Source organism: Mya arenaria, chromosome 6, assembly GCF_026914265.1.
Source record: "Mya arenaria isolate MELC-2E11 chromosome 6, ASM2691426v1".
Lineage (NCBI taxonomy): Eukaryota > Metazoa > Mollusca > Bivalvia > Myida > Myidae > Mya > Mya arenaria.
Window position 1 is genome coordinate 12,385,927 of NC_069127.1, and position 14,541 is coordinate 12,400,467.

General features: G+C 35.3%; 1 protein-coding gene across 1 annotated transcript in view; it reads left to right on the top strand.

Moving 5' to 3' along the window:
* The window catches only part of LOC128237323 (E3 ubiquitin-protein ligase rnf213-alpha-like), a 116,899-nt gene that overhangs the window by 74,189 nt on the left and 28,169 nt on the right, over positions 1-14,541 (top strand). Inside the window, exons 43-65 of the mRNA XM_052952732.1 lie at positions 1,115-1,225; positions 1,368-1,460; positions 1,643-1,834; positions 2,067-2,227; positions 2,366-2,588; positions 2,773-2,943; positions 3,179-3,241; positions 3,722-3,831; positions 4,071-4,208; positions 4,613-4,775; positions 5,276-5,355; positions 5,605-5,746; positions 6,238-6,431; positions 6,674-6,862; positions 7,987-8,101; positions 9,008-9,199; positions 9,562-9,701; positions 9,920-10,127; positions 11,350-11,495; positions 12,187-12,376; positions 12,704-12,839; positions 13,972-14,122; positions 14,339-14,504. Of these exons, the coding sequence (XP_052808692.1) occupies positions 1,115-1,225; positions 1,368-1,460; positions 1,643-1,834; positions 2,067-2,227; positions 2,366-2,588; positions 2,773-2,943; positions 3,179-3,241; positions 3,722-3,831; positions 4,071-4,208; positions 4,613-4,775; positions 5,276-5,355; positions 5,605-5,746; positions 6,238-6,431; positions 6,674-6,862; positions 7,987-8,101; positions 9,008-9,199; positions 9,562-9,701; positions 9,920-10,127; positions 11,350-11,495; positions 12,187-12,376; positions 12,704-12,839; positions 13,972-14,122; positions 14,339-14,504 (3,474 nt within the window). The remainder of the gene's footprint in view (positions 1-1,114; positions 1,226-1,367; positions 1,461-1,642; positions 1,835-2,066; positions 2,228-2,365; positions 2,589-2,772; positions 2,944-3,178; positions 3,242-3,721; positions 3,832-4,070; positions 4,209-4,612; positions 4,776-5,275; positions 5,356-5,604; positions 5,747-6,237; positions 6,432-6,673; positions 6,863-7,986; positions 8,102-9,007; positions 9,200-9,561; positions 9,702-9,919; positions 10,128-11,349; positions 11,496-12,186; positions 12,377-12,703; positions 12,840-13,971; positions 14,123-14,338; positions 14,505-14,541) is intronic.

Below are 14,541 nucleotides of genomic sequence, written 5' to 3' on the forward strand. Positions count from 1 at the left end.
TTAGGGCAAGTTGGGATTTTAATAAAGAACTTATATAACATTCATTAAATTGACTCTATGAAAGTGATACTTCACACAATTGTTGACCACCATCTTATGCTTAGGTTAAATAACTCCATTTTAACCCTTATTACAATTTATGACCCTTGATTGACTTCTGGAGGGCAGCTTCAAAGTCCCTTTATGTATCGCATAATTTTAGCAAGGTTTGACATATAGTGATCAAACTTGGTATATATAGGAAGAGTTTATGCAGACCTTTCATGGGATTGTGTTTGAATCCACTAGGATAAAGGTCAAAGTCAAAGTTATTATTATTAGAAAAATGGTTGGTATTGAATAACTAAAGTAAAGGTCGACATAAACTTGGTATACATGAAGAGTTTATAGAGACTTTTCATGAGATTGTGTTTTGGGCCTTGATAGTTATGGTCATGGTCAGGGTCACTGTTGCTAAAAATAAAAAAAATAGTTAGTTCTGAATAACTTAAGTAAGGGTTGACAAAGTGTGACCAAATTTGAAATATAGGATGATTTTATGGAGTTATTTCATTGGATTGCCTCTTGGGCCCCCTAGGGTAAAGGTCACTGTTATTAAAATAGATCACCATTTGGTACTGAATAATTTAAGTTATGGTTGACATTCTGTGACCAAACATGATATGTAGGAAGCGTTAATGGAGGGCGTCCATGGGATTGTGTTTGGGGCCCCTAGGATCAAGATCACTGTTACAAAAATAGAAGAAAACAGTTGAAACTGAATCTCTTCTGCAAATCATTAAAAACCCGGTTTTGCCTCATCACTATTCTTGTTTACTTTTTGATTTGATTTTTTTATTGCTTTGACAGGCATGTATTAGATCATTATTGTATTTACTTCTTAGACAAAGCGGCGTAGTCGATCACGCTGTCTTTTGTCAGCTCTTGATGAAGATTGATGACCCAAACTTGGGTTACATGTTTCAAGTGACAATCCACATTATGTGTTGCTAGGTTCTTTTCATTGAAATATAATTATATAGATATATAATGAAGTAGATTTCAATCGTATATGCGTGTAGATATTTTTCCTCCGGCTCCCATGAAATGTTCAATGTGTCCCTTCAATTTTCAGGTGTATCGTGTACAACCACTCCCACAAAGCTTACTGCCCCTTGTCTGGGACTTTGGACAACTCAACACAAACGTTGAGGAGTTGTACATCAGGCAGATGGTCAGGAGATATGTACGTAGACTACAGTCATTGCTAAATCAATAAGCTTTATTATTGGCTGTCATTGTGATCGTTTTCAATATGAATGGCATCATTGTTGTATATTTAACAATTTAAATACCATTTTATATTAAATTCAATTTTGCATTTACAGATAAATGATGACAAACTTCCAGCCATTCCAAACTTGATCGAGGTTGTCAGTCGCATTCTGACAGTGTCTCAAGACTATATGAGAGCGCAAAGGGTAATAATTTATTTTGGTTGATTGTGATGTCAACGTATCGTTTTACAATTTCTTTGTGTCGCATTGGAAATATGTCAGGATTGACATACACTATGGCTTATCTGTTTTGACTTTAATGCTTTACAATATGTACAAGTTGGCTTTATACTCGCAATAGCAATTTGACGTTCCCTCTTTTGTAGGATGAGTGCAGTTTTGTTTCACTGCGGGATGTAGAGAGGGTATTGACAGTGATGGCGTGGTTCTACTACCAGGGTGAAGACGGAGGCTGGCTGTTCGAGGCAATGGACAGGAAGGTGTCGGGGAGTGAAGAACACCGACAGGGTGATAGCGATGAGGAGGAAGAAACAGAAGATGAGAGATATTTGTCACAGGTGATTTGTTAAGGAAAATTGCAATCAAAATAAATTGACAAAGAAAGAATACATTTTACATTGTGTATATAGATTAACCCTTGCCTTTTAAACAAGAATTACTTCGTGGAATGGTGACATTGAAGTATTTACTGAGGAGTAGTGTTAGTCTTAAACCTCTAATTTGAGTAATGTAAATGCTTTGTGTAGAAATAAAATTTGAACAATGCTTAACTTGTACCAAACATTTTAGGAACTTGATAATATCACGAGATCTCTCATTCTGGCCATTGGTGTGTGTTACCATGCCTGCTTGAAGACAAGACAAGAGTACAGACAGGCTGTTGCGGGGCATTTCCGCCAGCCGTGCAGCCTTCAGGGTGGGGAAGCTCAAATATTGGAAGAAATCGAACGGTAATATTAACATTGAATACCAATAGATGATATAACCATAATACAAACATTAAGAAAGTAGAAAAAGGTAAAAAATAATAATAGCGTGATTCTTAAAGATGTAAGCAGTGTTTTGTTCATTTTTATTTTCATTTATAGCTGCCAGGAGGTCTTCTTGGACAATGTGTCTTTAGAGGACAACATTGCACGAAATACTGCTCTGAAGGAGAACGTCTTCATGATGGTTGTTTGTATCGAGCTCAGAATACCTCTGTTTCTTGTCGGAAAACCTGGAAGTTCAAAGTCGCTGGCAAAGACAATAGTCTCCGATGCCATGCAAGGGAACAGCGCTAAACATGATTTGTTCAGATTGTTGAAGCAGGTGGTTTATCATTTTTCGTTAATATCTTGTTAAACATTGTTACAACTCAAAAAGATAATGATATAAAACTGTATGTTCCGAGCATTGCTACTTTATTTAGATATTGCAAGAAATTGCTTTGTGTTGTTAAAATGCAGAAAATATCTAAAACAATTATGATGTATGGTTCGACTTTCTATTGCAGGTTCAGATGGTATCGTTCCAATGTAGCCCTCTGTCGACCCCAGATGGCATTGTTGGAACATTCCGACAGTGCGCACAGTTCCAGAAGGATAAGGATCTGCAGACATTTGTGTCAGCTGTTGTTTTGGATGAGGTTGGGCTTGCTGAGGATAGCCCAAGAATGCCATTGAAGGTACATGCTATGTTTTTTTTGCTTCCTCAGCTGCAGCTTAGTTGTGCCAATAGTTTAAATTCTAGCCATAACTCGTAAACTGTTGAAGACATTTACAAGAAACTTCAGTACACAGGTTACCAATGACAATATGAATATGTGTAGCAAGGCGTCAGGCTTACATAGTTGATTTTTGAGAGCGAATCTCTTGCCACAATGGAAACAAAGGATCATGAGTGTTGCTGTCTTTTTATAGACCCTCCACCCACTTCTGGAAGATGGTTGCCAGGGAGATGAGAAACCGGAACCATTTATGAAGGTTTGTTATTATGAAAATCTATGACCCTTTTTAACCCTCTTCATTGAATACTTTAGTTTAAACTTATTTATTTAACAACAATTTTCAAACATGTTATTAAAAGAATATATTAATCAATCTCGATGTTGGTACGATGTTAACGCAAGATAGTGGTCTTGTGTTGTGGGGGAAACTGGAGTACACGGAGGAAAACCACTTGCCCGGTATGGTATCCACAAAACAAACTCACATGGGCCTGAGTCGGGAATGGAACCAGGGTTGCTTTGGTGTTTAACTTTCATTTACCATAATTGTAATGATGTTAAACAAAAATCATTGCGACACAATCACACTTATATATATTATCAAAAAGTATTGTGATTTTTCTAATGACATTAAAAAACTCTTATGGCCTTGGTAAATATGTCTTTCCTTGGCCTCGGTAAATAAATTAACAATTGACTGACAAGCGATTCAATAAGTGCATTTTATGATCGCTAGGTTGCCTTTATTGGGATATCTAACTGGGCATTAGACCCAGCCAAAATGAACAGAGGAATTCTCGTCCAGCGAGAGGTCCCAGACCTGGAGGAACTCCAGAACAGTGCTCGGTACTCAAATATGTATAGAATAATGTTGTTGTTTTTTATTCTGGAGTCATAACTGCTTTTGATCTTTCATATGTCATGAAGTTTTTAAATGGTTGACAACCTTATTTATTATTAATTATTATGTGTAGCGATATCAGTCCGACATTAAATCATGACACATGCTATTTAGGAAAACCATTTTCATATTCTCCTTCTATATATGACTTTGGTCTGAAGTATTTTTATATCTGCTGCTCCAGTGGTATCTGCGGGAGTTCTAAAGACCTTGGAAACTTGATGGATTCTTTGATAGAGCCTTTATCAATATCTTATCTTGAGGTTTTTGCACAGGCAACACAGAAAATGAGAGAGTTCTTCGGGCTACGGGACTTTTATAGGTAAACAATTTAACACTGAAAACAAGTCTTACATCTCTGACAAGACTAGTAAACTGAATGAATGATGAGTGAAAGTGTAACCTTCTGTGAAGGGAAGTAATAACAATGAGATTCAACACTTTCTTTCTATGGCCATATTTAAGAAAGTTGATGTATTAATACATGTTCATTTGAAAACCGCATGAGAACATAGGGTTATGACTTTATTGTGGTGTTGTTATTATCACAAATTTAAAACAGAAATATTAAAGGCTGCCTTACTTTCACAATTTCATGAACCAAAATCTACATTCGCATTTAAAATAACAGAAAAATTACCAAAAAGCATGAAAGAAAACTGGTAAATATAGAATCGTTAGCTAGGTGATGTTTATACTTATTTCAGCTTTTTAAAACTATTTCAGCTTGGTCAAAATGGTGTATAGCTTTGTAGAGAAATCTAACCAGCCACCAACATGGTATGAAATGCTGCATGCTATACGACGCAATTTTGGTGGATTGGACGAAGTGAACCCAGAGGAAATCTTCAGACGTCATTTGGCACGCGTGATTTCATGCTCTACAGAGGTATGTTGCCTTATTTGACCTTCAGTTGAGTATTGCAATTGAGCTGGTGTCCATGCTGGTTGCCACAGTGGAGCATGTAAAAATAGTTTAACTTTAAATAAAGTTATTTGCATGCTACTAGTAGACTTGTTACTAATAAATTGACAGTGCTGAAATACTTGAATGAGCATTGGCGTACACTTCAATTTCTTGAAATATTTTAAGTGTTAAACAGTAGAAAGCTAAGCTCATTATTTTTGTTTTGGTATAATTTATTTTATTTTCTTACTTTAAAACTTCATGAGACTATTATAGCAGGTTATTAATTTTTTATCGTTATAACTACTTTTTGTTATGTAAAAGTAAATAGAAGCAAGTCATTTGTCTAAATAAAATAATTGACTTATACCTGTTTTGCCTAGATAGTTCCAAGAATGTATGGCCTTGTCTTTAACTATTCAAAAATAGTAAATACTGTTCTACATATAGATACGCCTTTGACCTTTACATTATCCTTACAGATACACAGAGCGAGAGACCCCGACTGTTCACCTGATGGCCTTATTCGCGCCTGTCTCTTTGACACACACAAAACAAGAAGGTTATTGACACTTTGGTTTCGTACTGGTTTAAAAGTGAAAGCACATTTATTACAACTTATTGAGCAGTGACGATGAATTTTATCATTCTTCTTCTATGTAGTATGCATGGTTAAGGAACAGTCCTAGTCAATCTCAGTCGGAATAATGTTATTCTAGTGTAACAGTGGTCGTGAATTTGAACTTCCTGCTGGACAGATAGTTTCCAGCCAGATTTACTTAAGAAATTGCAATTTGTATTCACTTTACAGTGAAAGTCGATACATGCTTCTGCTGACGGAAAACTTTGGAGCGCTGTCTATCATCCAGCAGCTACTTCAAACTAAGGGCGACGAGATACGACCAATTACAATCTTTGGGAGCAGCTTCAGGAGTGATCAAGAATATACACAGGTTTTGGCATAGTAGTTATTTAAACATATGTAGTTATTCAACTTTCATTTTAAATATGCAACTTTTAGCTTGTCTATTGTTGATTCGTGAAGAAAATGTTAGGTTATTGTTATATTTGGATCAGCATCGTAAACTATAAAAAAGATATTCAAATAAAACTTATTCATATTGCCGAGAATATATGCACAACAACTGCAAGGCTAATATTTATGGCTGTTATTTATCAATTATGACACTTTTTGAATGACAGAAAAAACAACGAGCGTTGGTATTTGCGTCACGGCGATCTTGTTGTGTTATTAATATATCATATTGGAAACCTGTAGAATGCATCTATCACTTATCCGTTTGAAGGTACTTTAGTAATTTTCAGTTATAGTTCTCTTGATTGGTTAGCCTGAATGACTCTGACAATTGCCCTGTGATCGCTATTAGAGTTGCTATTTGTATCTAATTGTACAGTTTCACATTGTTCTTGATTAAAACTTTAGGTGTGCAGGAACATCAACAAGATTAAGGTTTGCATGGAAACGGGGAATACCGTCGTTCTGCTCAACCTGGACAACCTGTATGAGAGTTTGTATGATGCCCTCAACCAGTACTACGTCTACTTCGGCGGTGAGAGATACGTCGACCTTGGACTTGGAACTCACAGAGTAAAATGTCCTGTTCATAAAAAATTCAGGTAACATCCTTTATTACGGATCAACATTTTGTTCATTGGATGTGAACCCCGCGTGTTTTCGTGAAACAAAAAGCTAGTTCTTAAGATTTTTTTTTAATATTTCCATTTAACATGTCTTTCTGTGCTCTTGGCTAGAAGACATTTAAAGATTCCTTCTGAGGTAAATTAACCGATTAATGCTGCTTTGCTTATAGGTTTGAATGATGGAGGTAGAGCTTAAAAGGTAATAATACGTTTTTCAGGCTGATCGTGGTAGCTGAAAAACAGACAGTGTACAAGAAATTTCCGATACCGTTAATAAACCGCCTGGAAAAACACTTTCTAACCGTGAACACCATTTTGAAAGACAGAGAGCAACAGCTTGTTTTACAGCTCGAAAAATGGGCCAGCGACTTTGCATGTCAAAATGATGGCAATAGCTTCACACAAAGGTAACTTGCCCATATCGATTGCGGTTGTGATAGGTGGATTGTAAGGTGTCCGGTGTTCGTCGTCCGTAATATTTTTTTAAAAACCACATCTCTTTCTATACCCCTTGATCCAATTTCACAATACTTCACAGAAATATTTCTTGGATGATACTCTTCAATGTTTTTCAAAGAAATATCTTGAATTGAGAAATTTGGTTGCCATGGCAAATGAAAGGAAATATTAAAAAATTTCCCAAATATTTCTACTGCTAATAGCTTAGTTATTTGCTTGTAGTATTGTTCTGTGATCCATTGCGTGTGTTCAAATTGTGTCTCTTTGGTCATAATTGGTCATACCTTGGGAGTCTCATGGTACTTAGATTTCTTTATATATAGAATCCTTCTCTCTTAAACTGCACAGAACAGTGCTCAGAAATATATTCAGTTCATAGTTTTGTCTTACATTTTTTTCTAATATTTTTTTTTCAAATAACCATACGTCCATAGCGTTTGACTTCCTAGCAGCTTGTTTTCTTACCAACCATCCGTATCCTAAACTAGAAATAACCTCCGAAGCAACCACATTTATATATATATATATAATTTATTATATATATATATATATATATGTGTGCATATTACCCTTTTAAAAAAGTATTTGGTTTTGTTGTGTATCAGCGTAAGTAATATAAATTACAATTATATACTCAAGCACGTTAATATTCTTATGGTGTCTAAGCAACGAATTGCTAGGAATGCTAGCAGGTCTTAAAAAATTACAATTCCGCTACGGGAGAAAGGAAAATTATCCAATGAAATATGAAAAATACTCGCGTGTGTAAAAGTAAACACAAGGCACTGCTGCGCCAAGGAAGTGTTGGCAGCTCATTTTCTTTGCACCTATAATGTGGTGGAGTTGGCGTATAATAGCAGTGATTTTGAGACATATGAAATCTTTTACCTTCCACGTTTGAAATATATTTGACATATGAAATATTCTTCATGATATGAAACCCAGCAGTATTCAATATAACCTTAATTTTGTTCCTATTTATGATAGTGATTTAGATTTGTGGGCTATAACATTAACATGTTTTATCGTTCACAAACACTTCAGACAAATCTAGTTTTTGTGTTATTTTCAGAAACACCAAGCGTAAAATGAAAGTAGGAGACGTTTTCATTGGCTTCCACAAGGATACATGTTCAGCTATTATAATGGATGTTTCACAAAAATACCCAGATAAACAAGAGAGGGAGGTAAGAAAGACCTCAATGACTTTTAATAGTGATTTTATCATAAACAACAAACAAAAGAGTTTCATTGCCATATGTTTTACCCTTTCGGTTCTCAAAGACGAATATTTCTTTTAAAAAAAATACCGCCAACGATAATGACTTTAAGTGCCTAACTTCGGTTTTCAATCACTCGGAAAATCGATAAATTTGGTCTGATTAGTCGGATTAATATTGAATACGTTAAAAAGAAGTTATAGTAATAAGTTATTTAACATTTTTCTGTACAATACGGAGATATATTTGAACGAGTACACAGCTGGGAAAATATGTACGAGTCCAAATATATCCCGTATAGTACAGAACAATGTTAAATGTCATATTTATTCTTTTCCTTCCTTAAAACAAATATTTAAATTTTTAAGACGTTGATATCAGATTTTGACAACATCTTGACGTTTTGTCTGTAAACAAACGAGAATTGATCATGGTAATTAAAGAGGATTTATGCCATTCCAACTTCACAGCGTCTGTCGATCCCGAATATCATTCGAAACCTTTACACACGTTTCGGTCGTTTCATATCATAGGTGTAATATGGGAATTGTGAACCTTACAATAAGGAAAAATACATGATTTTTTGTACGCCAGTGCGTCCCGATATGGGAAGATATTGTATGGTCACGTGTTGATAATAAGAGTCTATGATTGAATGTATAAATTCGGAATTGAATAATTTAAAGTAAAATCGACTTTATATCTGTGAGTTGGCTTACATAATACAACAATTGTATAATACATGTGTATTGTCTATTATTTTATAGATAAATATTTGTTTACTTTCATTCTCATTGTTTAAAGCTATATTTGTCAACTTTCATTCTCATTGTTAAAAGCTACATTTGTTAACTTTCTTTCTCATTGTAACAGCTGTTAGAAGCCGGCAAGCTGCTCCTACTTTGGTGTGCAACTCCGGAGAGTGTTGTACGACAAAACAAATTAGACGAACATCAACAAAAGCGATTTCAGAATTATTACCATGAACGACAAGCACACAGTAGCCTGATTTCCTACCTGCAAATGAAGCTGAAGAAAGATAATTCTGAACATATATTTGCGCAGGTATGAATTTTCTTTAACATAATCGAAGTAATTTGGTTAGCATGCACTAAGCTTACTTGTTCACTTTTAAGAAAAAAGGTGTTACTTATATAGTCCTTGTGTTGTCAACACTGGTGCAGTTGTCATTCCAAAAAATGAACCACTAGCTGTGAAAAAAGTGTGAAATACTACTAGGAACAATGCGCCAACCTTCCCATTGGTCCTGCTTTTACTTTTGTAGAGTTATGTACCTTGACCAACTGAGAAAAGGGATCAATATTGTATCTGTATGCAACGCTCTTGCTCTTTTTGTAATATATATTTTATAAAAACTTCATGTTTGTCATTAGTACTAGATTATTTCTTCTTTTTTTCTTATAAAGGTGACAACTCACAGCAAGCTACTTGCGTCAGTCCATAAACAAGATATCAGCTTAGAACTTGGCATAGATGTTGACAGAATAATCCTTCTGGAGACTCTTTCCTCCTTTGATACAGAGCAACAGTTTACAAACAGAGTTCAGTAAGTACATGCACATGATCAAAACGATTGACTCTGTGTTGTTCGAATAATGTAATTATAGTTTATATTCCATAGAGCAAAGTTAGATTTTTCTTTGCAACATACTTTTGGCAATTAATGTATAACAAATTTAATATAATACCAATTCACATAGAATGTGGTCTTCGTTTGCTTATTAATTCATTGATACATGTAACCAGTGCATGCGAATATTTCAGGCAGCATTTGCAGACAGCCGGAACTGGCGAGAGCTTGATGTTGGTTCAATGTGATTCCGGGGATGTTCATGCAAACCTGATCGCTTGTGCCCGTTATATTGTAATGGATGAGTACGAAAAGGCACGAGAATATTTACGAGCTCCAGTGCACGCCATCTTCATTGTACAGTTACCTCGAAAGGCGGGTGGGTGCTTCACTGGATTTCAGGTAAATTTGGCCCCACTGGTAAACAAGCGCACCTTGTAATCAAATGTTTAACAATCTCATCTAGGTTAATGCACAAAATCATCTGAAACAATTTGGTTGAAAGGAAAGGTTAAACAAGATTTTAAGTATGTTTTATGTGGTGTGTGATGCGTTTATGATCCTTTTTCTTGAATTTCTTTAACTTAAAAAATTGGGCAAATTGACCTTCTGAATGCTATTTGTACTAATTCATCAAATAGTGCGTACATAGTTGTTTACTGGCATAAACGTCATGCTCTGTTATTTAATGTCAACGTTAAATATCTCCTGAGATCTTATTTTGACTAATTCCTAGCTTAAACGTGTGTATCGTTATCTAAAATGACACAAGGGTCTCAACCAGGGTGAGAAAAAAGTATAGGTCTGCTATAAATAAAGATACGCATTTCTATTATACAATAATTATTTGTATTTGCAAATCAAAACAGATTTCTGACAAAAACAGTGCTAATAATGTATTTATTTAAGCATTATACCTTTAAAATATCAAATTATTGCATCCCTTTCCTTGATTTACATTTTTATGCCCCCACAAAGTGGCGGCATATAGGGTTGCCCTTGTCCGTACGTACGTCTGTCTGTCTGTACGTACGTACGTCCCGAAGATTGTTTCCGATCTAATTCTTGAAAACCGTTCGTCCAATCCTCACCAAACTTTAAACACATGTTTGTGACCATAATATCTTGATCAAGTTCGATAGTCATGGAAATCGCTTTAGTCATTTAGGAGTTACGGCCCTTTTTTGCCAAAAATACTTCAAAAATATATGTTTCCAATCTAATTCTTGAAAACTGTTTGTCCAATCCTCACCAAACTTTAAACACATGTTTGTGACCATAATATCTTGATCAAGTTCGATAGTCATGGAAATCGCTTTAGTCATTTAGGAGTTACGGCCCTTTTTTGCCCAAAATACTTCAAAAATATATGTTTCCAATCTAATTCTTGAAAAGTATGTGTCCAATGTGGATCCAACAAGTTTTTTCCTGCCTGAATGGCGCCATATAACCTATACAGTCTTGCGATGCCGTAAAACCCAACTCAACTCAACTTATCCTATATGTGCAGATTATCCTGAATAATCATTATGGCTTATTTTCTGTGACAAAAAATCGAAGTGGGGGCATCCGTGTCCTATGGACACATTTCTAGTTATTAATTTGTTTAAAATCTACACTGTAGTGCGGCCGCTGGCATTCAGCCCACATAGATGATTTATGTCCGGAGAGTACCCAGATGCCGGATATCCAAGACCTGCAGGGGAAAACTGTCAGCGGCATCTTTCACAGCGTGGTCAGGAAACATAGTCCACCTAGTGATATAGAAGCGTATGTGTATTATGTAAACAGTTGATATAAGATGATTACAAATTATTGTCATGTTTTCATCCGAAAATAATTATAGTTTTTTTTCTGCTTGATTGTTAATGTAAAGTATATACAATAATACAATAAACATATGCTTCACTTAAAGAATTATAACTTGTTTGTACATATTTAAGTTCAGATTTGCAGCTTAACATTAGTAATTGGCTATACAAAATGAAGCGACATGTGCACTCTTTCGGGTTTTGAACTTGTTGTGTAGCTGTGTGGTAGAGTGCCTGCCTGCGGAGTGCCTTTCTATAAAAAAACACAGCTTTTGCTAAGCTTTTTCAAAATAGCTTAGCTAAAAAACCGCAGCTTTTTGAAAAGCATAGCTTTAGCTAAGCTAAAGCTGCGCTTTTTAGAAAGCTGAGCTTTTTTGGCACGGGTGAAGGCCCATTGGCTAGATATCCAAATTATTTGTAATAAGCAATAGTAATGAATTCTGCTACACATTAAAATGCCATGAATTTATAAATCAGTAGTCATGCAAAATGTCATGACGGACAGATGAGAGAAAAAGCTGTTACATGTAATATTGCGATGTTGGCTATTGCTGTCTTGTAAGGGACTCCCTTGATAATTAAGTTTGGTTCAAACTCTCATTTTAAATTTATTCAATTAACAAGGACATTCGTTGTATTATATATGATAGGGAACTAAGAGAAGAAATGGATTGGACTGAAAATGGGGCGAATGGCACTCAACAGATTGATATATATACGCGTACTAATGACGGGGCAAATGAAGGTGTGGATGTGATGGACATAGATGTGGAATTTAACCGACCAATTGTGGCAGTGAACAAAGACGTGGCTGATCATCAAAGACAAGCAGTTTTGAAGGTTACTTTACACTTATCTGTATATCGTGGTACGATTCATTACTTTAAACTGATTCTATTTTGATCATGTAAAGCCCTTAAAGGCAGGAAAGACCTTGTAGCCATTGACGTCATGCAAAAATGTATTCGAAACTGTTCAAGATAATGATATACCTAAATCTTGGTACACATGTGTTAAATGCCACTATGCATATGTGTTTGTTTAATCACTCTGACGAATGTTATTGTCTAGAAATGCTCCTTGACTAACTGAGAGGAATTGATGATTATTGGCTTTCGACTACCATACTTGTTTTCTTAAATATAATGATTCTCTTTTATTTTGCAGCTGGACGGACTGATTATGCAGTGTGTTCAGTCGGCTTTAGCAATGGTCAAAGACAAGGAGGACTACACACAGAGAGAAACACAGAGAGTTGACATCGTTTTGAAATGTTTAAGACATGACATTCGTTCAGAACAGGGTATACATACTTATACAATTACATAATAAACTTTATATTCATATTGATTTAATTAGTGTACACATGATACGTCATATTAATATTTTCTATGCAGTTTGTAGTACATTTATATGTCAAATAATCAGACATGAATATAGGTGAAATAACAAAATTATCTTGGTTGAGTTACATACTTCAAAACTGTCTCAGAACGATTGTTTGTTTTTTTACTTTTTGTAGTTTATATTTTTTGTCTTTTAACGGGACTCGCTCATGGTTTGTAAAATGCACTTTTTACAGAATGATACTGACAACAAATGTTGAAATATGTCTGGATGTCTGTATGAGCTCCGGTGGCCGAGTGTTTAAGATATCGGTTTTCCATTTTTTTCTTGACTGTACAAGTGTGTCTTTAATCCCGTTGAAAACCAGATTTTCTTTTTTTTACTTTAATTGTATTTTTTTCCGCAATTTCGGTATCCAGTGTATATCACGGGATGAATTACGTCATATATGCTATGTCAGACGGCAAAAACTTTCCTTAAAATGAAGACTTAAATCAAAGATAATTTTTCTTTTACTTCACTATTATAAATGAAATTAAGGGCAGTATATGCCGCTTAAAGAGCCACGCCTTCGTTTTATTACCGGAGTTTGGTGAAGTGATTAGTTTCATCAAACACTTATGACAAACCTGTTTCCAAAATAATGTTTTGACAGTGCTCCGTCAGCCGGCCATATTGTGAAAAGGTTTGTCGATGTGTTTTAAGAAACTTCACTCTCAATCAAACTCTGGTAAAAGACCGAAGGCGGGGCTCCGTAAGCGGCCTAGATTGTTTCATTTAAAATGGTAAAAAAATAGGAAAGTTATCTTTGTTTAAATATTTCATTCAAAGCAAAATATTGAATCCAAACGTACCATTTATGACGCAATTTATCACGTTGTATACACACACTCGGTATCAAAGGGTAAGATAATTATATATTAGATGTTTTCAGATACATTACGGGAAAAAAGTTTTTTTGTCGGAAACATGAGCGGTTTTTTTAATTGTAAACCTGTACAAAAATCTTTAATGAACATTATGCTTATATCTGTGATGATTCTTGCACTAAGGAAAAATATGTATATAAGTACTTGGTATAATTGCAGGGATAGACACTTTCTTGACAGGGTTGCAAAGACTGATTGGCCAGTTGTTGAAAGAGAAAGAGGAGAAGACTGGAGGAGATTACATTGCTCAGTTGTGGATGACTCGCGAGGCTGCAGCAGCCGAAAACATCAACAAAGCTGGCACATTTAGGTAATTATCTCATTTGTTTATAAATATATTTGATCAGTATCATATTTCAATAAGGCTAACCCAAGTAATTGCTATAGAAAGCAATGGTTTCACGCTTCAATAGAAATGTATTAGTAGTGCGTGAATTCACAGAGGTGAAGCATAATTGTGTACCACACAAAAGCGCACTATCCACAAGCTAGAAGTATTCCAGCAATTTTTACACTCTTTTTCTAGGCGGTCTTGTCTTCAAACGATCATCTCTAAAGTGTCACCGATCCTGGCTGGAATCATTGCATACCTCGATACCAACAGGAATCTTGACCTTATTCACAGTGACGTTGGGTGGAAACAGATGCTGTGGACGTCGGTCCTCAATACTGAAGGAGCAATACAACTACAGGTAGTAAGGTTAATGTATATAGTAGCAATCTTGTTGA